Source organism: Telopea speciosissima, chromosome 8, assembly GCF_018873765.1.
Source record: "Telopea speciosissima isolate NSW1024214 ecotype Mountain lineage chromosome 8, Tspe_v1, whole genome shotgun sequence".
NCBI lineage: Eukaryota > Viridiplantae > Streptophyta > Magnoliopsida > Proteales > Proteaceae > Telopea > Telopea speciosissima.
The window spans coordinates 1,806,395-1,834,142 of record NC_057923.1 but is presented as its reverse complement, the minus strand read 5'-3'; the positions used below and the strand labels follow the sequence as shown (position 1 = coordinate 1,834,142).

General features: G+C 41.1%; 3 protein-coding genes and 1 pseudogene across 3 annotated transcripts in view; 2 read left to right on the top strand and 2 right to left on the bottom strand.

The window, feature by feature from the left end:
• LOC122671623 (E3 ubiquitin-protein ligase ORTHRUS 2-like) overlaps positions 1-6,179 on the bottom strand; it is a 31,688-nt gene extending 25,509 nt beyond the window's left edge. The window contains exons 1-2 of the mRNA XM_043868958.1: positions 6,171-6,179; positions 5,188-5,195 (exon numbers count right to left, since the gene is read on the bottom strand). The gene's annotated coding sequence lies outside the window, so the exon portion shown is untranslated. The remainder of the gene's footprint in view (positions 1-5,187; positions 5,196-6,170) is intronic.
• On the top strand, positions 794-16,818 carry LOC122671625 (annotated as a pseudogene).
• Positions 16,819-18,364: 1,546 nt separating this feature from the next.
• On the bottom strand, positions 18,365-20,766 carry LOC122671624 (floricaula/leafy homolog). Its single transcript, XM_043868960.1, has 3 exons — positions 20,240-20,766; positions 19,646-20,040; positions 18,365-18,775 (listed from the first exon to the last, which is right to left on the bottom strand). The coding sequence occupies exons 1-3, from the start codon at positions 20,685-20,687 to the stop codon at positions 18,383-18,385; spliced, it is 1,236 nt and encodes a 411-aa protein (XP_043724895.1). The 5' UTR covers positions 20,688-20,766; the 3' UTR covers positions 18,365-18,382.
• A 3,036-nt stretch (positions 20,767-23,802) lies between these two features.
• Positions 23,803-27,748, top strand: part of LOC122670614 (cytochrome b-c1 complex subunit Rieske, mitochondrial-like) — a 30,741-nt gene continuing 26,795 nt past the window's right edge. Inside the window, exon 1 of the mRNA XM_043867555.1 lies at positions 23,803-24,125. Within this exon, the coding sequence (XP_043723490.1) occupies positions 23,951-24,125 (175 nt within the window). The 5' untranslated portion in view covers positions 23,803-23,950. The remainder of the gene's footprint in view (positions 24,126-27,748) is intronic.

Here is a 27,748-nt window from a genome sequence, read left to right as displayed (position 1 = left end):
AGAAATCCTCGATGACTCTTCATTTCTCCTTGTGTCATCTATAGGATTTAATTAAGAAGGGGGGGAGGGAGGGAGTGGGATAAGGATGTGTGACATCTATCCTTAGGAAGGGCTTACCTGTAACCTCTTGAGAAGACAACATCTTCTCTTCTCTTGTGTGGTATTCTCAAAACTTTGGTACATACAGAAAAGAAAAAAGCAGAAGAAAAGAGTTTTCTTCTCCACTTCTCTCTAATTTGAACTCTTAAGAATTTAATTATGAAGAGTCAGTTGCACGAGCAAGAGTTGCTACGTGAGTAAGCTGCATTACTCAGCTGCTAAATTGAGAAAAAGCTACAATCCTATGGAGGTGTTGCATTTGTGACACTCAAGGTAACTGCTCTCCGAATCCCTGTGGTGGAATTTTGGATTCGAAAATCGCTATATGTACAAATGGTTTGTTCCTTAACTTTGATGAGATTAGAGGAATCAAATTTAAATTCTGCTGCACCGTGAAACACCTACAATTAAATCATTAATTTTAATTGCCATATTGTTTTACAAAATCCTTTTGCTTCTTCATTTTTCTGTGTCATTTATGCTTTCTGCAACAAACAATTTCTTTTAATATTCTGATTCCTAGCTTTCATTGTCTGCTAAGTTTTTTACATGCAACAAAGTTAGGCTAGTTGTACGAGTTATGTCTATGCTAGTTCTTTTTTTTCTTGTTTCAATGCGTTTGTAGAGAGTGCACTGTTGATATCCGATTTTTATGGTAACCCACGATGTATTATTGGGCATGTTACCATGCCATGGAGTCATGTTTAAGTACTTCAATCAAAGACCTGGATTTCGAATGTTCAGATGAGATATCGTTAGTTCTTGGATTACAAGAGCAGTATGGTTCTAAGCTTGTTGGCTGTAACTTGTATTATTCTTTGAAATAAATACATATGACTGATTTGTAAGCTTGGTTATGGTCTGCAGTGGTGGCATTTGAATTATGATAGTGAAAGACCTTGAGTTGCTTTTAACAATTATTCATCTTAATTTTGTGTCCCCAACTAGGGAAGTCATTGTATCTAACATTCAAGTTTCTTAGAAATGGTTTAAAAGCTAAGCTAACTGATGATGTAGCTCTTGATTGGCCTAATCATAGCTTGGACTTGTTAGATAATAAGCCTAGTTGGTTTGCATTGAAATTTTGAAGGAACTTGAAAATTTTTAAAATGATTTATTCCATTAGGAAAGTCTCTGATGAGAAAATATGTTCCTGCTGATTTGTACTAGGCCGGCCTCAGATATCACTGATTTCTGGAGTATTCTCTGTGGGAGCACCTGATTTTCTCCCTGTTACCTTTTAAGTGCACGCTCTGCTTGGAGTGGTTAAACCTTCTTGCTGATCTCTCTGAATCTCTACGAACTCCTTTCTAAGGTTACAGAACTCTTCAATGCAGTCAATCTTTCTTAAGTTTTGTGTTTGGCTGCTTTTTCTGTTCTCCTCCTCTCTCCCGCCCCCCTCACCCCAAAAAAAAGAGCATTTTGTCCTCGAGGAGAAGATGTTGGAGGTGGATTGTCCATGCGTCACCCCAGAAGTTGTGTTGAAGGCATCTGGTCACGTTGATAAGTTTACTGACCTTATGGTCAAGGATGAAAAGACAGGAACTTGTTACTGTGCTGATCATCTTCTCAAGGATTTCTGCAAGGAAAAGCTTGAGAAGGACCTGAGTATGCCTGCAGAGTAAGGCAGCAGAGCTGAAAAACATTCTTGTGGTTCTTGATGATCTCTCTGCTGAGGAATTGGGTGCAAAGGTCAAGGAATATGGTATAACTGCTCCAGATACTAAGAACCCTCTCTCTGTTCTTTATCCCTTTAACTTGATGTTGCAAACATCGATTGGCCCATTTGGCTCGAGCCTTGGGTGAGAACTTGTTTAGTCTTCATAATTGCTACTATTGCCATTGTATCTGGGATAAGGTTGCTTCCTAATTATATATGGGTTTCAACCCATTTGTCACCTTCTAATTAATCTGCTGCAGGTATATGCGCCCTGAGGCGGCACAAGGCATTTTTGTTAACTTTAAGGAGTTGTACAATTTTAATGGACGCAACCTTCCTTTTGCTGCTGCACAGATTGGTCAAGCTTTTAGAAATGAGGTTTCAATCTTTCACTAATCAAACTAAAGCCATTGTGCCTTTATTCTCTCTTTCCAAGCATGTGTTTATAATGGTTTTCATTGCAAGTATTTAAGTTTTATTTTTCTTTTTTGATTTTTGATCCCTCAACTGGTGCATGTAATAGTCATACTGTCTATTTTATCTGTTTTTCGCTCGGTCTTTCCTATTATTCATTTTATTTAGGGTTCTCCTACTATACGCTATAGAGTTTGTTACTTGCACCATAAGAGGAAATGGTTAAGCAGTTCCAGTCTGATGGTAGTTTTGTGTATATCCAGATATCACCTCGCCAAGGTCTTCTAAGGGTTCGTGAATTCATCTTGGCAGAGATTGAGCATTTTGTAGATCCTGAAGATAAATCCCATCCAAAGTTTGGTGATATTGCGGACTAGGAATTCTAGATGTTTCCAAGGAAAGAACAAACTTCTGGACAGTCTGCGATGAAACTGTGCATTGGTGAAGCAGTTTCTGAGGTTGTATCAATTTGTATCTTCTCAAAGTCCCTTCCCACCCCAAACTCTCTTTCTCACTTAAATTTATATGTGTTATTACTATTGCACAGTGAATTGTCAACAATCAAATACTCGGCTACTTGATTGGAAGGGTATATCTATTCCTTACTCAACTTGGAATTGACAAAGGGCGGTTGCGTATCCGGCAGCATCTGGCAAATGAGATGGCTCAATATGCTGCAGACTGCTGGGATGCAGAGATTGAGTGCTCCTACGGCTGGATTGAATGCGTTGGTATTGCAGACAGATCTGCATGTGACTTACGTGCTCACTCAGTAAGTGTTTAACCGCAATATTATTTCTGCGATACTGGAATTTTAGTAGTTCTTGTTATTCAAAAGTCTGACTTTAGATTAGTTACTTCATCTTTAGCCAGCAACTCGTTGCATGTATTCTGGAATTAACCCTTTTCTTATTGCACAACTTTTGCTCATCTACCATTTAAAAGTTAACTAATCTCTAGCAATCCAGATGTCCTTGAGAGAATGGTAGAAGGTTATTCTGTTTGATCCAGAATCTTTATGGGAAAGTAGTCAACTAGAATATTCAAAGTCCTTCCCCTTTCATTGTAATTTTGTTTAAGCTAAACAACGATGTCGGTTGAATTGTTACATAAATTATATATCTTGTCATCACAAGTTGGTGGAATCAAGGCATCCCTAAAGAAGTTTAAGATTCCAACCCACAAGCAGACTTGTAGGAACTCAAACCAGCAGTAGGAGATTTTTGATAACTCCCAAAAAAGAACTCAGATCAGTCCCAAAGTACTACTGAAACCAGGTCTCCCTAGTACTTCAAACCCTTAAAGTTTTATTCGAATCCAATGGTTGAATATAAAGATATGGGCAAGTGAATCAAAATAGACACTACGTTTCAGAATTAGAGACAAAGCTATAACACACAACAGAACGGCATCAATCACATTCTCCACTCATCATATAGAACACAATATGTAAGAATCAACTTAAACGGTTAAACCAATAGCCAGAATTCACTGCTCATCTAGCCAACAGAATAGAATCTAGACAACAGAATTTAGTAACCACCAGTAGTTTTCTATCCAAGGGGCAGATCGAGCCTCAACTTGGGTCGAAGGCAGGGTATGAACGTCATCTAGTAACCCCAAAGTATCTCAGCATTCCAAGGGCCAGATGCTGAGATAACAGTACCTCAAAGTTGCAGCCAAATAAACACCTAATGACCTAAACAGAGGAGCGATTCAATAAGTTAAGTCCAACTTTAAGTCCCTAATGGGTTATATGGGCCATGGGCTAAATAATGAGCCCATTCTATAAGCCCAAATAGGAAGGACTTAAAGCCTACACGAAAATAGGGATAATTTCTATTTTATGGAGTTTATATTTTGTAATCTTAGGCTGTAAAAGTAGTTTCAATTTTGGTATATTAGATAAGATAGTTCAGTAACTTGCTGTACAAGTCCCATTATTTCCTTGTGAGGGATTTTCTTTTTATTTTTCTTTCCTTCTTACGTTTGGCAATAGCCATTATAAGTATAAGAGGCCTTAGAGTCCTCCCAACGATTTGATGATGAATAGAACTGGTTTTTATGCCATAGCTGTGAGATTCGGTGTAATGTAGTCCTAGATAGGTAGAAGACCTACTAGGAGCCAGGTGAACAGAAATTCTGAAACTGCTAGCCGATTGGGGCAGATTGGGGTATTTTAGGTCAAATCTTATGTTAGGTTATGGAGATGGGTCTTATTGGGTATTAATAGGCAGGTTTATGGGAAGCTAAATATGTAGGTTTGAATGATGTTTAACTAAAAATTTAAAATTCAGAAAACTAGGGTTAGGGTTTCGGGTTTTGGGAAATAGGAAAATAGGTGGAATTAGGGTTTGGGATGGGAATTCAAGCAGGGGTTTTTGGTTGAGTGTTAATGGTAGGGAGAGAGAGATTCAGTTGTAGTTTGATGAGGTTTGGGTGGCTGGTTAGGGCAGGATGGAAAGTTTAGAGTTTTGGGGTTCTACAGAGATGAGGGAAACTAGGGTTTAGCTGTTGGGATGGGGCAGAGGCTAAGGTCGAGTGTAGGGAATGTTGTAAAGGGGCTGTGGTTGAATTATGGATGAGTTTTGATGGTTGGTTAAGGCTGTAATTAAATTAGGGTTTAGGGAATTCAAATAAAATAGAAAGGGGGATGTAGGGTAGGCTATAGAGGATTAAGAAGAAGAAGGGTTATTTGCAGAATTCTGTAAATAACTTACTTGTAATGGAAGAACTTCAATGGCAGCAACCTTGAAGACAGTTTTGAAGAAGATCCTCTCGATCTACAAGATGCAAGGAGTCGTAGGAGATCCACGTACCCTTCCACCTTGATATGACTCAGAAGGTTGTCTTGATATGACTCACAAGACTCACTCTCAAAGGAGATAACCAGCAACAACAATGGCAGCAGCAAAGAGATCGAATTTTTCAAAGTCTAAATTGTGGGGTAGCCTCCCACGTTTTCATTAATAAATAATATAACCTAACGCCCAATCCTTTTACAAATCCAAAACCTCTTCCTCTAAAAATCGTGGAGGGTGGGGGGGGGGGGAACAAAACATAGCTGTAAAACAATTACTTAAGGGATGCTCTAAGAGCCAATAGGATTAAAACAAAACTAGCCAATAGAAATAATGTAGAACTGGAATGAAAGTCCAACCAGTCCCAACACAGGATCTGAATCAGGGGAAAAGAGGTTCAATTCGATGGGGTTAAGGCTGGGATGGTTTAATAGGATGTAGTATAGTTCAGGGGTAAGGGTAATGTAATTAGAGAGAAATAGGTATAAGGAAAATAGGGAAGTCAAGGGGTGATGCAGCAGATCTGCAGCAAGTAGTAATAATGAGTTTCGACTGAAAAGGGGATGTCTCTAATGTCTGGAATGCTTGAGAAGAATGAGAAGAATGATTGAAGAGTAACCTCCTGGGTTTCCCACTGCAAGGAGTCATCTTGGATCACACACCAGCTCCATCACCAAGGATCAAACACCAAGGATTTACTTCAAAAGAATGCAACTGCTTACAACAATATTCAATTATCCAAATTTCCCTTTTGGATGAAAACAACCTTACATATAAATAGAAGCAAAAGCTTCCAAGAAAGGACATCAAAACCTAACTTTCCTAATACTTGACTTTAGGAAACCTCCTACCAAATATTGACTTATTACCACCAACTATTGACTTATTACCATCAACCCCTACCTAACTTTGACATTGGAGCCTCCTTTGACAATGGAGCCTTCCTTTGACAATAAGACCCCCTTTATTAACAATACCTACCACCCACACATAACACATGTTAAAAAATATAGATTGACCAAACCCAACTTGCATGGGTTGGGCCTTAGTCTTGGGCCTAGGCCAAAGCCCATGAGGACTAATAAAAGTTGGGCCTATGATGTTGGATTTGATCCACATCAATAGTCCTAGCCCATTATGGGTCAATAGGCCTAGCCCATTAAGATTGGACTGATCTTCATCACACAAGCAACAACCTTCTTTTTCTTCCTTGGTTCTGCATCAATTCTCCCCGGCTTGAAAACATTCGTCTCCGACAAATGGGTGAAGGCCATATAAAGTTCGTACAAGTCCGGATCAAACTTCTTGAAGTCATCGACGTGTATCCAAGTGCTATCATATCGTGGGCGACCCTTCCATTTGACGAGAAAGGCATGGTAACCGGTGCCACGACGAGTGGTTTTGTACATGTCGTCCAAAACCTCTTCAATGATATTTGTAGGTGGGGACTGAAGTTGGGGCAGTCTTAGCATCTGCTCCGTATCACCATCGTCAGAATGATGTCCCACGTACACATGGAGATCAGCAACGTTGAAAATGTTGCTAATGTTCATATCTTCAGGCAGCTCTAACATGTAGGCGTTAGGTCCAATGCGTTTCAGCACCTTGTATGGACCCATTTTCTTAGGATGAAGCTTGGTATTGAAGCCTGGCTGGAACCTCTCTGGCTGAATACGCACCATCACCATATCTCCTGGCTGGAACTTGACATAACGGTGATGGCGATCAGCTGTGGCTTTGTATACTTCATTGTTGAGGGCGATGCGTCGCCTAACATCAGCATGCACCTCACTGATGTGCCTAATGAACTCATCAGCTTCAAGACTGAGGCGTGCTTGAGGTGGGAGTGGAATGAAGTCAATTGGGCGCCTAGGCTGCAATCCAAGAAGTGCTTCAAAAGGAGTACGCCCAATAGTTCTATTGACTGAACTATTGTAAGCAAACTCAGTTATGTCTAAAATGGCTGGCCAGGTCTTCTCATAATCTCGAACTAGGCACCTCAAGAGATTTCCCAAGCTTCGGTTCACCACTTCAGTCTGCCCATCAGTTTGTGGATGAAAGGCTGTAGAGAACTTCAATTTAGTGTTAGTTTTCAGCCACAACGTCTTCCAAAAATAGCTGGTGAACTTGACATCCCGGTCTGAAACTATAGTGCTTGGCAGCCCATGGATACGCACAACCTCTCGAAAGAACAGCTTTGCAATATGAAAGGCGTCGAAAGTCTTGCGACAAGGTATGCAGTGAGCCATCTTGGTGAAACGGTCAACCACCACCATGATGGAATCATGTCGATCCTTGGTAAGGGGTAGTCTGAAACAAAGTCCATGCTGATATCTTGCCACGGTGCATGTGGCACAGGCAATGGTGAATATAGACCTGTATTTTGCTTCGTTCCTTTGGCCAGCTGACATACATGACATCGTTTGATCACATGGTCCACATCTTTGGTTAAGTAAGGCCAGTAGTAGCGATCAGCCACCAGTGAAATAGTTTTGTCCTTGCCAAAGTAACCTCCTAAACCTCCTCCATGTAGCTCCCTAATGATGTGATGTTGTAGGGAGGAGTTCGGAATGCACAGACACGTTCAGGAACAAATAACCATCATGTACTGAATATTTAGCATGCTGCTCGCCACGTTGCAGCTCTTCATAAAGAACACTGAAGTCAGGATCGGCTGCATATTCTCCTCTGATCTGATCTATACTCAGGGCATGAGTTGAAAATGTAGTCAAGGTCAGCACCTTTCTACCAAAGGCATCGGCTACAACATTCTCCTTACCAGCCTTGTACTTCATAGCAAAGACAAACTCTTGCAGGTATGCAACCCACTTGGCATGGCGATGGCTAACCGACTTTTGTGAATGTAGATGCTTGAGTGCCTCATGGTCGGTGTAGAGGATGAATTCCTTGCCAATGAGATAGTGCCTCCAATGACGTAGCACTTGAACGACAGCATAGAGCTCTAGGTCATATGTGGAGTAACGTTTCTTTGCCTCATTGATTTTCTCACTGTGATAGGCAATAGGGTGGCCAGCTTGCATCAAAACTCCACCTAAGCCAACATGCGAGGCATCGGTAGCAACCTCGAAGATCTTGTCAAAATCAGGTAGGCGAAGTATAGGAGCTTCTGTCATCTTTTTCTTGATCAGCTGTAGTGCCTTAGTTGCTGCCACTGTCCACTTAAAACTGCCCTTGCTCTTCTTTATACATTCAGTTATGGGTGCCATGATGGCACTGAAGTTTCGAATGAATCTTCTGTAGAAAGAGGCCAAACCATGGAAACTACGAACTTCAGTGAGTGTGCGAGGAACAGGCCAGTCAATGATACTTTTCACCTTCTCAGGATCAGCTTCAACACCCTTTGAGGAGACGATGAATCCAAGGAACACCACCTTGGACAGCATGAAGGAACACTTCTTGAGGTTCACATAGAGATTTTCCTTGCTTAATACCCTCAAAACTTGTTTTATGTGGTCGATGTGGTCATTAGGATCCTTGCTGTAAATTAGAATATCATCGAAATAAACCACAAGAAAGTGACCAATGAAAGGACGAAGTATCTGAGTCATCACCCTCATGAATGTACTTGGCGCATTAGTTAAACCAAAAGGCATGACCTTCCACTCATACAAACCATCCTTGGTTTTAAATGCTGTCTTCCACTCATCTCCTTGTCGAACACGGATTTGATAGTAGCCACTACGCAAATCCAGCTTGGTGAAGACTTTAGAACCGGTTAGCATGTCCAACATGTCATCTAACCGTGGTATAGGGAACCTATACTTGACGGTTATTTTATTTATCGCCCTGCTGTCCACACACATACGCCATGATCCGTCCTTTTTTGGGGTAAGGAGGGCTGGTACAGCACATGGGGATAAACTCTCCTCAATGAAGCCTTTTTGTAGTAGATCATCAACTTGTCTCTTGAGCTCTGTGTGTTCTGTAGGACTGAGTCGATACGCAGGCAGGTTTGGCAAGACTGAGCCTGGTACCAAGTCAATGGCATGCTGGATAGCTCTCAAAGGGGGGAGCTCATTGGGTAGCTCGTTAGGTACTAGGTCAGCAAAGTCGGAGAGGAGCTCCTTGATGGGTGGTGCTAGCTGAACCATAGGCTGTGGAGTCACTTCTTTGGTCACTAGTGCCAATATCAGCCCTGTGTCGTGGCTGGTCCTCTCAAACTCCTTTTTCGGAACAGCTAAGATCTCCTTGTGGGGCAGAGCTAACACCTTCTTCTTAGGGGTGGGAATTTTCTGGTTAGTCCTTAAGGACCGTCTCTTTCGCAACTCCTCAGGCAAGTTGATAGGTTCAAACACTGTGTGTTGACCCTTATACTGAAAAATACACTGATTTTTCTTTCCCCCGGTGAGAACATTGTTGTCATAAAGCCACGGCCTCCCTAAGAGTACATCTGTCAATTTCATGGGAATAACATCACACCACACCTTTTCATCATACCTAGAGAGCTGTAAGGGGACAGCACTATGTTGATTGACCTCCAAGGTAGTCCCATTCAGTAAGGAAACCTTGTAAGGCTGAGGATGCTTCTCTGTCTTCAATTGAGCTCTCTTCACGAACAAATCAGAGACCACGTTGACACAACTGCCACTGTCAACACTGACCTGAGCCGTACGACCGGCTGAATACATACGGCTGTAGAAGATACCATTTCGCCGCCAATCTTCACCTTTAACTTCAGCCACCAAGATGCGAGTGACTACATGAATACCATAGGTGCCGTCATCATTTTCGTCAGCCCCTTCATAATAATCAGCATCTTCGTCTTCCTCTTCCAAAGGTATAGGATATAGGCTAGCATCATTCCCAGCTGAATCTTCATCTTCTTCAAGAGCCAAGGCCACCGTCCGTTTCAGAGGGCAGTTCTTAGCAAAGTGACCAGCTTCTTGACAGTGGAAACATTGCACTTTGGAAGTACTGTCCATTGGTGCTTTTCCTTTGTAATCTGAACGTGGAGGAGGGGTAGTGCGAGGAGGGGCAGCAGCATAGGTCTTAGCTGAAAAAGCCTTCTTTGGTTCCCCATCTGAACCTCCGAAGCGTTTGCTTGTAGGAGCTAACAACTTTTCAGCATGGGCAGCTTTCTCAAAACATGCTCGAACACTAGACACGTCCACAACACCAATAGCACGGTTGATGTTAGATCGCAAACCCAAACGAAAACGGGACAACACATGTATATCATTTTCCCTTATTCCGATACGTGAATAGAGAGCGTCAAACTGCTCCATGTACTCAGCTACGGACAGACTTCCTTGCCTCAGAGAGTTCAGCTGGTCATGCAATTGTGAACGGAAGTGACGTGGTAAATATTTCGAACTCAGATCTTCCTTCATCTCCTCCCAAGAAATGGGAGCTCTACCTCTGTCTTCTAACTCTCTTTCTTCGGTTCTCCACCATTCTAGAGCAACACCAACCAGCTTGGTACGTGCTAGCTGCATTTTTCTTGCCTCTGACATATCGTACCATCGGAAATAGTCGTCCATGGAAGCTAGCCAATCTAAAAAGATTTATGGATCAAGCTTACCGTGGAACTCCTTCAATTCAAGCTTGACTTTTATGGGAGTCGTCTCTTCGACGGGGTGCTTCAGTTTCTCCATCAAAGTAAGACCTCATATATTCTTCAAAAGTAGGTCGTTGAGGGGATCCTCTCTGCTGGTTGCCTTCAGGTGTCCGTTGATTATTGCGATGAACTTCGGACCTCATCTGATATCTTTCTTCCTCAAAAGGGTGATTGGTTGAATAACCTTGAGGAGGAGAAGTGCACTGCCGTTCTTCCAAGGGTAACAGTCTATCACTTATAGTCTTCTGTTCTTCTCTGAGTTGCTGAAACATGGCGATCACTGTTGCCATAGGATTTGGAGCAGGTGGAAGGGTTTGATTGTTGTCTTCTAGAGTCATAGCTTTAATACCAAATAATGCAGAACTGGAATGAAAGTTCAACCAGTCCCAAAACAGGATCTGAATCAGGGGAAAAGAGGTTCAATTCGATGGGGTTAAGGCTGGGATGGTTTAATAGGATGTGGTATAGTTCAGGGGTAAGGGTAATGTAATTAGAGAGAAATAGGTATAAGGAAAATAGGGAAGTCAAGGGGTGATGTAACAGATCTGCAGCAAGTAGTAATAATGAGTTTCGACTGAAAAGGGGATGTCTCTAATGGCTGGAATGCTTGAGAAGAATGAGAAGAATGATTGAAGAGTAACCTCCTGGGTTTCCCACCGCAAGGAGTCAGCTTGGATCACACACCAGCTCCATCACCAATGATCAAACACCAAGGATTTACTTCAAACGAATGCAACTGCTTACAACAATATTCAATTATCCAAATTCTCCTTTTGGCTGAAAACAACCTTACATATAAATAGAAGCAAAAGCTTCCAAGAAAGGACATCAAAACCCAACTTTCCTAATACTTGACTTTAGGAAACCTCCTACCAAACATTGACTTTTTACCACCAACTATTGACTTATTACCACCAACCCCTACCTAACTTTGACATTGGAGCCTCCTTTGACAATGGAGCCTTCCTTTGACAATAAGGCCCCCTTTATTGACAATACCTACCACCCACACATAACACATGTTAAAAAACATAGATTGACCAAACCCAACTTGCATGGGTTCGGCCTTAGTCCCAAGGCCTTGGGCCTAGGCCAAAAGCCCATTAGGACTAAGCAAAGTTGGGCCTATGATGTTGGATTTGATCCACATCAATAGTCCTAGCCCATTATGGGTCAATAGGCCTAGCCCATTAAGGTTGGGTTGATCTTCATCACACAAGCAACAACCTTCTTTTTCTTCCTTGAGTATACCCTTGGTTTTGCATTAAGAAAGAGTCAAAACTGGAACATTGGTTGGACCGGTTCAATTTAAGAGCTCAAAAAAAAAAAAAGAGAGTATAGAATGAACAAAAGCTAAAATAAACTAAGTATAAAACTAAACTAAGGCTCCAACTATGGCCCTATGGTTAGGGCAACTTGTCTTCCTGTAGGATGCTTGGATCTGCATCAACTTTCCCCGTCTTAAAAAATTCATCTCCGATGAATGGGTGAACTTCTTGCAACCATCTACAAGATTCCAAGTGCTGTCTTGGCTTGAAGAATCCGACCTCGAACTTTATGGTGATGAGGGGGAAACAACATGTGATTAGCAGCTTTAACACTTCCCGGACAGAATTCTGGTAATCTGGTGAGGCAGGAATATTAGGAACAAAGTCTTCAAGTTGTGGAGCTTTCTCTTCAAAGAACCAAGGTGGCGTTACAAACTCTATGTGGTCAATCTCTATAGGGTCTTCAATTTTATTACCTTCAAGAACAGCATCTTGAATGTCATTGTCTTCTTGTGGAATGCTCTCAACCAACTCTTCATCTTCTGCCACTTCATCCATCAAGACTTGAGTAATAACATCAACACCTAGAGTATCACCACCCAAATCGTCATAGTACCTAGCTAAGTCATCATCATCATCAGATGGGGGATAAGCATGTAAACCAGGTTCATTGTCATCATCAGGGGTTTCATCTTCCTTCTTAGCCACATTGACAGATTTATGCTTTTGTGGGCACTCCTTGGCATAGTGTCCAATCTCATTGCAGTGGAAACACTTGTGAGGATCACTATTGTTCATGGGGGCATTACCCTTATGATTAGCATGTGGAGGAGCTGTAGGGCAGGAAGAACTACCAATAGAATAGCCTGATCGGGTAGAACCAGCAGCAGAATTTCCAGCTTGAGTGGGACCATTGGTAGTAGACTTGAATGCTGGAAAAGCTTTGTTGGTGTCTTCAGTAGAGGAATCAAACCTGCTATTTCCTGCCAATAATGCTTCAGCCTTCAATGCCTTCTCAAAACAGTCCTGAACATCTCTAACATCAGCTACTCCAATACCTCTAATAATATCAGCCCTCAATCCCAGTCGAAACCAAGATAACATCTGAGTAGTACTCTCTCTCGTGTCAGTGCGAGAAGAAAGAGCATCAAACTTCTGCATATACTCAGATACAGTCATGGTCCCTTGGCATAGGGAGTTGAATTGATCTTGTACCTATACTCTGTAATGCCTGGGCAGATATTTCTCCCTCAAATCATACCTCATGTCTTCCCAGGTAGTAGATGCATGGCCATCAAACACAAGAAGAGGGCTGGTTCACTTAACCAATTGGTGAACCAACCCATTGGGCCATAGGGCTAACCAGCCTTGAGCTGGGCCAGCCCTTTTGGGCTGGGAGTTGCTTGATCTCTCAAACCCAGAATTGTGGGGGTATTATTGTGTACTTTTAATGTCAATCTTTAAGTACAAGTTGCTGGCCGATGGGTATCTATGGTGGGGACCACATGACTCTAGTATTGACAAGAAAAGAGAGAGATGGCTGCTATGAAGACTTGAAGATTTTATTTTGTTTCTATTTTCTGTTTTAGAAACTTAGTCAAGTAGACTCAGTTATTTCCAATTCAGTTTAGTACTAGTAAAGCAAGCCTCAGCCATATAAGAGATTGCTATTTATTTCTTTCTATTTTTGACTCATTCCTTGAGTCTATTTATTTTTTAACAGCCTATAGAGTCTCCCACGATTTAATTAAGTTGATTGATTATTGCTTGAGCAAAGGTTTTCTTGTCCAAGAGTGTGACATGATGGGTTGCTAGGAGCCTGGCTGAGAGAGCCGAATCCCAATATCCCTACTCTCTTCTTCTCCTATTTTCTGTTCTTATCCCACTCGATTCCCAACTGTGTTGCTGTGCCTGTGATTGTTCTAAATGCTGGAGACCCTTTTGAAAACTTGATTCAATCCATCCATCGAGTTAAAGTGCTGCTCCTATTATTTCAACACAAGGAAGACCAGAGACTCACCTGCTATTCCAAATCTGCCTAGAATTTCCAGCAAGCTTTGAGTGCTCATTTCTCTGCAACAAGGAGTCTTCTTCAGCTGAGTTTCGGAGAGCAAGATCACACTACCAAGGGCTACACTTGATCCCAGCCTCAGCTCCAGTTGCTGGCTGGTTTGGCCTGCAGTGCCTAACCTTCTAATTTGGTGTCTTCTTCATATCTTCCAACTTAGCCATTGGAATTGGCTGAGTTTTTCCGCAAAGGTTCCCCTCATGGCAAACTTCACTCGATCCATGTTTGGATCCATTCCCACTGTTGGGTAAATCGGCCACATTAAAATTACCTTCTGGAGAGGTCCGTTTGATATCCAAAAACTGTTGGTTTGGTTTCTATACACAGTCCTTTACTTTCTAATTTTGGTGACCTATTGTGCTAGTGTTCTGGCCATTCAATTAAGCCCTAATTTGGTGGGCCTGCTGAACACCCTAAGGCCTACTCTCGATTTTTCTTATAGTCTCTTTGGTGGCTGAAATTTGTGTTCTAGCCTGAATCCTAAGCCTTACTTTCGGCTCTGGTTTATACCCTGCTGTTGGGGTTATTTGTTGATTGACTGCTTGAGTTTTGTGGGTATTTGGGGCTAGGTTAACCCTAATCTAGTCTTACATTATATGGTGCCATGTAAAATAATGTCACCAAGTCTTCTTCCTTACGACAAAGCAATGTAAATCCAGTAGTAAATTATAGTATACTCCTTTCGAGTGAGAGAACTCTCTACAGTAGTCCAATAAACTTGAAATAAAGGGAGATCACAATATAGAATAGCTATGAATTCTTCTACACAAGAAGCATCCAAAACAGAAATCGAATAATCAAATAATAGATTTGCAATCACTACCTGGCACTGGTTCTTGAAGCAGCCATGATTGCAGGTTTCGTTCTTCCAATGGGGGAGGACTTTGGGGATGAAGACCTAGGGTTTGGGTTACCCTAAGGTCATGTGCTAAGCACAAAATACTGGGAAGAAAAGGTAAGAAACGAGAGAAATCGACACCACTATTTGTGGTCTACAGGTACTACCTAACAGGAGGAAAGTAAGAAGGAAAGAAGAGCAGAACAGGTAACAAGGAGGGGGGAACATACTCACCAGAGAAGAAAAGAGGAGGAAACCAAAAGCACCGAGATCTCCTCTGGTAGCAGGCCACCCAGGCACACACTCAAACCAAAAACCCTATATTTCAGTCCATTCTGTCCATTTCGTTGAGTTGCACCATATATATAAAAGAAAAAGTCTCCTACCATGGAAAGTAAATAGAATTAGAAAGCCAATTGGACACAATCTAATCTCTTAAGTAATCTAATAGCTAATCCAAATAAAAAATTACACAAGATTCTGCAAATAAAGTAAATCTCCTTAAATATCATACTGAACCAACGACCCGTTTTGGACTCGGTTCCTTGTGGTCTAGGAATCGCAATGGGTCAAACTGGTCCAGCCCAGTGTCTGCATCATTCAGAAACCATACTCCTATCAAGGATCATGATGTAGCATTTATATTTGAGCAGTGCAATGAACAATGGCAAAATCTATGAATTAGGAATGAGTAGGTTAATACAGAAGAAATAGAAGAGAGCAAAGCTTTAAGGAGCTTCTCTTTGCTTTCCTAATAGCCTCCCTTATCCTATATTCCTATTTCTTTCCCCCTGACTTCCAGGTGCCACTTTCTTTTTTCTGCAGTTTGGTGGTGGCTTTTCCAACAACCATCATCCTTCCAAAAAAAAACATAAATTTTAGTATACAAAACATAAGGAGGCCTTACCTAGATGATAAGAATAAATTAACCCAAACAATCGGAGTGGCACAAGTAATTTAATACAAATTGCGACTTCTGTACTGTTTATATTGCAATGAGATCATGTTGGTGCTGCAAATAATCTGTAATATAAAGGTGAATTTGTAATCCATCTTTTAATGTGTTGCTTCATGAAAGTAAAGATTCTTCAAGATGGAAGAAAGAATTGCTGAATGAACTCATGCATAATTGATGTTTCCTCCTTTATGACAGGAGAAAAGTGGTGATTCTCTTGTAGCATATGAAAAGTTTTCAAAACCCAGGGAAGTGGAGGTAACTACTGTCTCATACTGACAAACTCACCCTTTCGGTTATCAGTTTTATTAATGTTATTGCAGCATTTTTCTGAGTAATTGCACAAAATTTGGATTCTGCGTTGTTTCAGAAACTGGTTATAGCCACTGTGAATAAGGAACTGGGTCTTGCATTCAAGGGTAACCAAAAGAATGTGGTTGATGCTTTGTAGGTAATGCAAAAGTTTTCTGCAGAAAGCTATTGTTTGTAGTAAATGTAAATGACCCGATACTTTTCCACCTATATGATTAAATGTTCTTCCTTCTGTTTGGCAGGCCATGGATGAAAAAGAAGCTATGGAAATGAAATCCAGTTTGGAATCCAAGGGGGAGGTGGAGTTCCATGTATGTACTCTTGCGCAAGCTGTCACTATTAAAAAGAACATGGTGACAATATCTAAGAAGAAAGAGAAGGAAAACCAATGTGTTTTCACACCTTCTTTGATTGAGCCATCATTTGGTATTGGACGAATAATCTACTCTGTATGAGAATTCCTTCTACACAAGGCCAAGTAAAGCTGGAGATGAGCAGTCAGAATGTTTTTTGCTTTCCTCTTGTTGCTCCCTTCAAGTGCTCTGTTTTCCCACTTATACAGGATCAGCAATATGATGAAGTTGCTAAACAGATCTCCAAATCACTGACTGCGGCTGGGATCTCACGTTGGATTGACATTACAGGCATGCAACTAGAAAAGCATGTGGATCTGGTGTTTTATTACTGGATTTAAGATGGAGACTACCACTTGCTAGGTTTTGTACTTTTGCTGAGATTTATTAACATGCATGAATCCATTGAGATGTGGCTGTTTATGTAGATCTGCGCGCCCTTTAAAATGTGCTTGAAAATGGCCCAATGAAGTGTACCAGTTTTGAGTTATTAGGGGGGAAGAGAGTAAAAAAGTATATCCAGTGGTTCCTATCACTAGGATTTGTTTGTTAACGCATGACTTTTTGTTACAGGTAAAACTATTGGAAAAAGATTTGCAAGAACAGAGGAGCTTGTTGTACCCTTTGCTATCACTGTTGATTCAACATCATCTGTTACAATCTGAGAAAGAGACAGCAAGGATCAAATTTGTGTTAATGTGGAGGCTGTGGCTTCTGTTGTCAAAGAGGTGACTGATGGATCAAGCACTTGGACGGATGTGATGTGGAGATTCCGGGCTCATAAAAATGTGTCCATGGATGAGTGAGAAGCCAAAAAAATTGACTGAATTGTTCTTAGCCCTTTCACCAGTGCTCTGGTAGAGTAATTCATTGAGTTGGAATTTTTTTTTTACACAACCAAACTTGAGCTGTTTTATTTGTTTGCGGTATGGTGATGCAAGAATTACTTAGAAGGGGAGAAAAACTGTGAAGCTGCATTGATATTGGCGCACATTCTTTGTATTGCCCCAATCGGTCCTGCATATCACTTGGACTGAACATTCTCTACAACAACGATACATAAGGAAGAAGGTATTCCTTCCACCTTCATTGATGTGGTGAGAGATAGACATCCAATCCTGCATCAGTGTCTTGCTTGGTCAGTCTGATCTCACTTTTTCTAGGATGGGGTCATGATCTTTACTTATGAATGTTTGATAGTTGACAAGATAAAATCGACGCCGATTGGTTAAATACAGCTTCTCCTTCTAGTCTTCAACATATAGCTTTGATATAAATGCCTTCCAATGGACTGGTGGTGATGATAAAATGTAACGCCGAGTGTTGAACAAAGAGTCCTATTTCTATTTTCTTAGAGATTTAAGTCTGTTCCTCCAGTTTCCTCAGAGGGTAGACCTCGGTGCAATGGTAAGATTGTTCCATTATGACCTAGTGGTTGCAGGGGTGTGCCCTCTACGAATCTGGATTTGGGAATGGGGACCCAATCTTTAGAGTTGAATACATTTTTTGTCAAGTTTTTGTTGGGAAAAAGAGCTGTTCGGGAGTTTGGCTTACACGCACTCCCATGAATTTATCTCTCTCCTCCCTATGCTGGCGTAGGTAACACACTCTCGGACGGAAAACTATTTTCTATTCTTGTTTGTGTTTGGTAGGTGTTTTTAGTAAAGATTTTAGGTTTAGAATACATTCTGAAATCCGATTCTTCTCTATTTTTATTGCTTCGTAATGTGTTTTAAACTATGAATCTACTGCAAGTTGCAAGTATGTATATCAAACACAGCTTTACTTTCTCTCTCTGTCCCTCATTTACGTGATGATCAGAATCAGATTCAAGGAATAATTTCAAACTATCACAGAGCTGTTGCCCAAAATTCCAAGTTACATATTAGTACGTGAGATATCAACAACATTAAGGCTCTGTCTGCCTAATTCTTACACAAATCTATCCTTCACTTGTGCCAGGTACCTCCAAAGCTTTTTCAAAATACATAATAGGCCAATATTTGGGGTCGGGCAAGCTTGATTGATGATTAGAACTAGAAGGAAGGGTGGTGAGCAGTACAGGTGGGGGTAGCCCCAGCAAGAGCAGCAGCAGCAGAGGTAGCGGTGGCAGTGGCAATATTGCGGTCAGCATGGCAGAGCTGACGAAGCTTGGTGGGGACGTACCAGATGGAGAGGCGAGGGTGAGAGTTGAAGATGGAGTCGATATCCCAACCATGACGGGCTGCCATGGCGACGAGGGGTTGATAGCAAGCTTGCCTCCAGGCTCCCACATTCTCTCCTTTCTCCTTGAATGCTCTCCTCAGTGCGTTCGATGCCTCTTCGTCCAGGCAATGCAATGCGTAGCAGTGCACGTAGTGCCTCATTTTCGGCTTGTTGATGTAGGTTGCTCCTGCCTTCTTCGCATATCTGAACACCTGGTTCGTCACCTACAACAACATTGTTTGGCAAAAAAAATTTAAAAAAAATAAAATAAAATCAAAACATACTATTTTTATATTCAATACTAATCTCATTACTGGACTGTGACGTTACAGTCTAATCAAATGTCAGATAAAACTTTTTTATACTGCAATCAAATCAGGGGTTATATGTTGTCAACAATGGCTGGTCCCAGAACAGGACAAGAACGGCCAGAGCAGAACCAGCCAAGCTTCAGGAACACTGTTAAAAGAGAGCTTGAGCTTGACTGCAGGAGCCAGGCTGTCCAAGCAGCGGGTTTGGGATTATTGACTCGTCCAGACAAAGCCCAGCCCAAAATTGTGAACTGAGCTTACTAGGGTCCTAAGCCAATAGAGAGGCATGACGGTCAAGCTGCAGTAGTGCAGGGGGTGCAGCTGCAGGGGTTCGGAATCAGAAACCAGGCCAGGAGACTGTAGAGACTGTGTACTGTGTAGAAAGAAGAGGAGAGAGAGAAGATTGAAGAAACTACTCTTTACCAGTGAGGATACGACACGTTATGGTGTCAGGACCTCAGGGGCAGCGTGTCACAGGATGCCTGCCAACCTATCTCCCATTTTACAAAGACACCCTTTTTAACTACCATTCATTTACGAGATTGCCATCCTTAACAGATTCCTTTTATCATTTTTATTAGGATAATTAATTAATTAATTAAATTTTTTTTTTTTTTTTTTTTTTGGCAGGTCTTAGTGTCTCCCCCTCAATTGGGAAGGGGAATGGAAGTTTACGTTACGTTACGTTAATGGAACCAGCCAAGAGGAAGGAAGGGAGGGACGGAGGGAGGGAGAAAGGATGAATAGTGGAATAGAGAGAGTAGGATTGGTTGTTGTTGTTACCTTGGTAGGGCATTTCTCGCCACGTTCCCTGGAGATGTTCTGAACATGGATCAAGAAATCACGGCACTGTTCGTATAGATGGAAGAGATAATCGATGCCGTTCTTCTTCCCCCGTGCCACCTCTCCTGGTTCTGTCACGATGAACGGGTGCTCCCGTTGCCTCTCTACTCTGCCTTTCTCCTCCTCCTCATATTCCCCACCGTCGCCCTCCTCTTCCCCATCTTCTTCTTCATCCCCAGTAGTGCAAGTGCTCTTCGTCCACGTCACCTTCTTTTTTCGTCGCTGCTTCTTCTTCTTCTCCGCTGCCTCCCACGCTGATGTAACTCCTCCTCCTCCTCCTCCTCCACCACTCCCCATAGCCTCCTTCTCTTGTTGCACTGGCTCCTCCGACAATCCTAATTATTTGCTTCGTTGCCATCATCATCATCGGCACCGTCAGTACAAGCTAATTGATACTAACGTCACCTTACTTTATATTCGACTACAAAACCTAAAGTGAGTTGCAAAAACTGATAGCTAGACAAAAATTTATATTTTGTTAGTTTGATTTGAGACTGTTAAGTAAGTAGTGTTTTAAGGTTGGTGCATAAAAACCTTCCTGCGAGAGTGCATCGAGAGCGACGTTGGTAGCGTCGGGTGGGAGGAGGAAGTGGTGGCGACGCTGCCGAGATTCTTCATCTTCGACTAAGAGGCGTCGACGCTCGGCCCTGACGGCTGCCTTAATGCCATACCTCTCACCAACAAGGAGGTCCCACCGGAAGATCTGTGAGAGGCTGCTCATCATCTCGTCCAGCTCTTCCTCTTTCATGTCTACCAGTGTGCTCACCGTGAACCCTAGCTCCGCTATCTTCGCTGCCGTGTAGTATCGGACGCCGTATGCCTGGAACAACACGTCTAGTCCTCCTATATCCCTTGGCGGCCTTGTGCTTGTGACGTACGTCGTCGGAGTTGCAGCCACCGCTTCCAGCAACCGTTGGGATGGTGCAGTCGCCCCTCTTGGGTCCCATTTGAACAGACTCGCCGAGAAGGCATCGGGATCCATAGAGCCCACAAACCGCTATCTCTATCTCAAACACTGATGAGTGATGAAACGCTCTCTCTCTCTGTATTGAAGCTCAACACTGCATTCAGCAAGCTCACCTCCTACGGTTCTGCAAGTAATAAAGCCAAGACTGTTTTAACGGGACGAAATTGCCCCTCAAGATACAAATAATGATACAACCTCCTTACCTGTTAATCCAAACGATTAATCCTAATGATCCTATTATGTGGAGCATGTCTTTGCATATCAAAGTGTGTATGTGTGCAGCGTGTGCCTAGTGATCCAATGATGTAGAATATGTACTTGCATGTCAAAATGTTTGTATCTTCACCTGAAATGACATTATTATTCTCCTATATATTATATATGAAACCATATCACACCTTATTGGTGAGCTCTTTTTTACTTGCTCAATGACCCATGCCCTTTTTCTTTATTTTTTGGTTTGGGTAGGGGGAAGTCTTCGGAGGATGCTCAGTAAGAGTACTAACTTAGAAAGTGTTCGATCATTGACAAAATGTGGCGTGTTAAATATTTGACTTGGGAGTGGTAGTGGTGTTTTTCATTCATAAAAGTGCTAAACTAGGTTCATTGTGCATATTACGAAAAAGGCTGGTTATGCTAGCGTTATATTGTAAGTTAACACCCTATGTGTCTATCTCTCTCTTTCTCCTTTTGAGGGAGTCATTTCAACGAGGAGGAAAAAGAGAGAGATACATAGCGTGCTAGCTTATACTGTACCGCTAGCATACCCATCCCTCTCCCTACATATTATTATGGAGAAAGTTTTCTTCTATCATATTAGAATGTTCACAAACCCTTACAGAGTTTTAGTATTTTCCTCAAAACAACGGTTTCACTCCGGAGTTGGCAGGTTGTTTCTTGAATTCAATCTCATGATTATGATATATCTAGATCGTGGATTCGTTTACTTGAAGAAGGTGGCGTACCTTAGTATTAGGATGTGATGAGGGGTGGGGTATGCTAGCAACTTATCTTTCTATTTTTCTCTTCTTCACATGAAATGATTTTAGTGGCTTGCCATGCATAAAACCTTCTTTTATGCCAGAGAATGGTTCTCCAATCTATTGTTTAGTATGGGAGAGGGATAGGTACACCGCCCACATGCTTGAAGCTATCAGGAGGCACCAATAAGGACAAGGGACAAGACAATAAGACATCATACAAGAGAGGCAATGGTCATTTCAGAAGGGAAAAGAGAGACACGACAGATAGACTCTAGTTCATGGTATGCCGGTGGTGTGCCAACCTTTTTACCATTTAGGATTTAACTTCCATACCATGGAAGCAGGAGCCAAGGACACAAAATAGATATATAGTTAAAATTACAAAGAATCTGCCAATAATGAGAGTGTATATCACTGAAGTTATCCTTGAAATTTGGCCTGTGACTAATCTAAATAATTTTATAGATATCCATTCAATTGAAATTGCTACATCACTCTTTCATATGGTAACACTTTGCTAGACTAAAGATTCCTTCTAAAAATTTCATTCAGAAAAAAGAAGTACAAGCTGTCATTGTATGCTTCCTTCTCACAGTCACTCTAAATTAAATATGAAAATGCATTTTGTGTCAGGGCCAATGGGAGCGCATGAAACATCGATAAGGATGGCATTTTCGCCTTACATGGGGAGCGGGGTGATCATTTTGTCCCCCTTTATGATTGGGCGCAACACACATATTTCTTGACAAAGTTTTCTCTTTTATTAATTAATATGGGAGAATGTTCTTTGTGCTGGGGCCGCAGGCTACGCCCAGACACATGAGGGTGGGCGCAATAACCACCGTGCCCCCCTGAGTAGCAGTCCCATGTGTTTGAGCGCAGCCTGCGCTGCGGCACAGAGAACATGAGCCCATTAAATACATATTGTTGTGCTCACTATTAGCAAATATGCTTTCCATTTCACCGTTTAAACGTGTTTTGTCACTTGTTTCCCAAACATATGGGAAAAAAGGACAAACGACAAACATTTCCATTTGATTTTTTTTTTTTTGGCATTTTTATGCAGTATTGCTTGTCGTCTGCACTGACTCGCTTAACTGGCCATCTCTCTCTCTCGAACTCCGATTGACCTAACTCTTTCGTCAACTTAAAGATGACTTGAAAGGCTACATTTCACTTAATATCATCTTCGACTCAAGGTCAATGCACAAACTCCGAAATCGAGCTACAAACTAATGCATCTATTGAAAAGGATTTTTAAAATGATGACTCCCAACTTTAATTGAACATGCATCAACTCCATGAGTGTGTTGGCTATATTGACAATAATGAGCAACACCATAGCCAAGCCACATTGCTCAACAAAACTTTATACATTTTGGTATATGAATTGAGAATTGATAATGGATCATATCTTGGAACTTACAATTGATTGTGTAATATAGCTGTTTACAGTTGTTTTCAAACAAGTAAAAATTCTTCATTTTTTATGAGAATGGTATTGTTTTTTTTTTTTTAAGTATACTGTCCGTTTGAAAATTTTTACTGTTTAAAATCCGTACGCTCCGTTTTTTATCTTTTTGTTGTTTTCGTTTTTGTTAACTATGGTTGTACTCAGTTCAACCGATGTGATCCTTTTTTTTTTGAAAAATGATGAGAAAAAGAATACTGTAGCCGGAGATAGAACTCAATCCAGGTCTGATCAACGGTTGTGAATGTCTCATATATTCCCCTATCATGGGAAGAGAGAGACACACAAGAAGGCGTAGCACGCAGCCGGACATAGGATTCAATCCAGTTGTGATCAACGGTTGTGAGGTCTCACATTTATCCTCTCGGCCTGGAGCTGGATGCACCATCTTGAAAAAGGCACGGAATGCTTTCCTTAGGGCGTCACATGCGTGGATTCTCACGCGTGGTCTAATCATCCCCTGCGGAGTACTGTTACCATAAGTTGGCTACGCAAGCAAGAATGTTATAGGCCCTTGCTTCCTCATCAGCTCATTCCCCCATATCGACCGTTCATTGAAAGAATCAAATCGTAACCATTGACTAGAGATCTTATATCCTTTTTCAGCCGTCCAAGTCGTTGACAACATTATTTCAACTCTTCATCCGGGTGACTCTCTCTCTCTCTCCTCCGAGGATTTATATTTTGCATTTTCCTCGTTTTACTCCTCTTGGACATCTTCTTCCCCTATCCATCGCGAGGTTGGTTGGATTTACAGGCGTAAAGTTAATTGCCCTCTCCAGCGAAGGGACGAAGCGGTGAAACCCTAGAAAGAGCAGGTGAAGATGTTGAGGGTTGCAGGGAGGAGACTCTCATCTCTTTCATGGCGGCCGAACCAGACCGCTTCGACGGTCCTCTGCAGGAATTTGATGGGCGGGGATACCGCCTCGGATGATTCTAGACCGATCTATTCTCCTCATGATCCTTACTTTAGATCGGCCTTTCGTGACGCGGTTAGAGGTCAGGTGTCCCTTCCCAATGTTCTTTCCCTCTTATTCTCCTCACTGGATTTAGGGTTTCATTAATTAATCGGTTTTGTAACATTCTTGTTTTTCAGTTTTGAAATTTTGCAATAATTGGATCTTTAAATATATAAATTTTTTACCTTGCCAAGACTCACGATTTGGTTTCGATGTGGATCTATGCTTGATATGTGAGGATGGGAATAGGAAGTTTGACGAACACAACGGATGATCTGTGGACATACTATATTTCATCTATTGTTGCTGTTTGTTTTCGTTTTGCATTTCTTAGATTGTTACCCCTTGGATTTTGCGAACATCATGTATTAGGCACGATGGAAACAAAGAGAGTATTATGGTGGAATTAATTGCTATGTTTGCTTGCCCCCCCAAAAAAATAAGTTTCCGAATGCGCTATCTGAAATGTTCTTAAGCTGGTAATGGCAGTGGTGTGTGCAGAACTTTGTTATTTTTTTTCCCGAAATAGTTCTGGATCTGTTTAGTTCTATGCACAAGCCGAAGCAAAGTTCTCTACCTTTCAGTTTTGCTGTTTTAAGATACTTTTTGTGCGACGTGCATCTATTCATCTTGAATCCTTCGCTCACCACCTCCCAAACAATTTATTAAGACTATACTCCGTTTTTAGTTTGCTGCCTTCGACCCAACTCCAACTCCGCACCCTTTGCCTGGTTCGGAAAGACCCGAGCAACTTACTAATTGGTTGGCCCTTTAAGATCAAAAGGCCCCGATAAAGAGACAAACAAAGTGGAAAAAAAAGAGCCTCTCCCTTCTTTCTTCCTTTTTCTGATTTACTCCTGCTTCAATGTGGCAACTGCATTGGGCCTCTGAATTTGTCCATGAATCTCTCATAGTCATTGTTTTTAAGAACCTGACAACGATCACTCACTGTATTGATCATTTTAATGATTTTTTTAAGCAGAATTGTTTGGAAGGACACTCATTATTTTGAGTCTCCTCCACCCCCCCCCCCCTAAAAATTTTACTTTACTATGTTATGCTTTTTAGAAGTGCAAGATCAGTCTGGATAGGCACTAGATACAAATCCGATGTACCTACACATACCAGACTTCATCAGCCAGGCTATTAGCAGTTCATCAGCTCACATGGGAGAAGAGAGATGAAGATATGGCCAAGGACCTACACTTATCAACTCCATCCAGTTTCTGTTAGTAATAGGAGTTAATGGAACCTGTAGATGCAACTTTTGGCTCAGTTTTATGCCCGTAATTTGAGGATTGAATGAGACAGCACCCTTACTGATGTTTCCTGCTGGGATTCCTTCAGCAACTAGCTGTTACAAACCCAAAAATAACCTTCTGTAATGAACCTAGAAACAAAGAAAGGAAAACAGATGTTTGTGGGGGGGGGGGGATAGAGTGCCAACCCAAATCAATTAATCTCCACGCCCTGCTAATGTCTTGAAGTAGGTTTAACATATCTGTGACTTTTCCAGAATCCCCTCGCCCAATGCTTAATTTAATTAAAGAGTCTACCCTGGGACCCAAGACTAACCGCTTCTTAATGAAAAATTACAAACCCCCCTATAATTTAAAAACAATAGAATGCAGCTCAACACAGATTACTTCTTTGCTGGAAACCCCAATCTAAGAACTGATAAATAAGGATCAAGCCACCAGATTCCTGTGCAGATGCTCCTGCAGCACTATGTCTAGGCTGTTCTATGCTATTTGATGTTGCTGTTACTGCTAATTGAACCTTGGCTGCTGTCTTCAATATTTTTACTACTTTCAGTTGCTCTCCTTGACAAGAGTTTTTAGTTTCTGGCCAGATTCTTGAATTCTTGTTGCTGATTTTAAGTTATCAGTTGATTTTCTATTGATTATGCATTTCTTCATGCTATTTACTTGATTACACTGTCAGATCCTAAGCACTTACTGTGTCCTTAGGGTTTTTTCTTCAGCAGGTTTTTATTGAATTCTCCCTTGAAAACATACTGATATTAAGTGCCTGCTTCAAAAGCATAGAGAAATTGGTTTCCTCCCAACCTCCCTGGTCTAATTATAAAGTGCTTCTAGTTTTTTTAATTGCAATGACATTTGAATGAGATTCTTGAATTTCTCCTTTTAAAAGCCTATATTCTGAATTAATGAATTCTCTATTTTTTGCCATTTATCTGCAACTAATGGGATTCTGTCTACTTAGGGTCTGTATGACAACGTTTCTGTTCCAAAATACTGTTTCTGTTTCAGAAACAGTATTTTTATTTTATGTTTTTTTGGTTGTGTGTTTCTGTGATTTTGGAGTAATTTTGTATCAACAAAGTCTGTATGGTAAAACTGGAAAAAAATTTGTTTCTGCCACTAGAAAAAAAAAAAGAAGAAAAAGAAACATGCATGTATTGTAAATTAAGAGAAGAATTTTTTCCATTTTGTCGTGGTGGAGGTGGTGGCAGTGGAGGTGGAGGTGATTCATGATTATCTAGTCTGTATTGTGCATATTTTTTCTTTCAGTTTGTGTTCCTGTTTTTTCGGAGCTTCTTTTTGGTGTTTCTCAAAACCATGCCAGAACAACCATTTCTATTACCCGGTTCGTTTTGAAAAAACAGTAAAACAGATTGGGCAACACATACAGGATCTATTTCATTTCTGCCCCAGAAACGATTTTTTGGAAGGTTACCATACAGACCCTTAGAGATTAAGGTTTAGAAAATCATGTATTTTCAAGGATCGCGGGATAAGAAAATAAACCAGAATTGAGAGAAGTCAAATATCAGAAGGCCAATAGATCTGATGGGAAAATTTTCTGGTTGAAGGTTGGTCTTGACTGGATAGGTAATCCCGTCATGTTTGGTCTGAACTTAATGGGCAGATTCTGAAATTTGATAGGATCCTGATGTGATTAGGATTCTAGATTAGAAATCCAGAATTCCAGGATTTCGTGGCAGCATTAAAATATTCAGAATAGCCACTACTGATGAATAGCAGTGAAGAATGAGTAGTAATTGAATAATCAGAAATCAAAATAGGAGTCGGAATTAGCAAACTGAAGATTTGAGAAATCTTGAATCAGTACTTTCAAGATTTGATGCCAAAATCTGATTTTGAAATAGAACTAACATCAGGAATAAGATTACGGTGCAGAACTAGAAACTAGATGTAGAAAACAGATTCTGAGTTCCGAAATTGAAGAATCATAGTTGCAGCAGTACTCCAACAAACTAATGAAAGATCCAATTTTGAAACCAGTACATGAACTAAAACTAAGATCATATATTCAGAATTAAAAACTGAAAAGAAAGGAACAGAATCAAGAAAAAATAAAATAAAATAGAGAACTAGAGATACGCAGGAGAGAAAAGGAGAGTTTCCAATGCAACCTAGGGTTCCAAAACCCTGATGTAAGTCACCCAAAGTGACTAAATTCCAAATATGTAGGAACAGTTGCAATTTCGTAAATTCTGAGAAGAGTTCAGCACCTTTTATGTAAAATAAAAAGTGGAAGGACCAAGCTGAATTTAAAACTTTGAAATGAAGGGCTTTTTTGGAAATTAAAATTAGGATTGTGATAAAAAAGAACACACTTAGAAGGGGACTTCAATGTAATATCTTTCTATCAGGGTCTTGTGTACAGTTACAAACA

Coding starts and splice junctions, on each gene's coding strand:
- LOC122671624 (XM_043868960.1), bottom strand. CDS start 20,687: ATGGATCCCGATGCCTTCTCGGCGAGTCTGTTCAAATGGGACCCAAGA. Junction 20,041..20,239: donor CGATGCACTCTCGCAGGAAG/GTTTTTATGCAC, acceptor GCAAATAATTAG/GATTGTCGGAGGAGCCAGTG. Junction 18,776..19,645: donor GCGAGAAATGCCCTACCAAG/GTAACAACAACA, acceptor ATGTTGTTGTAG/GTGACGAACCAGGTGTTCAG.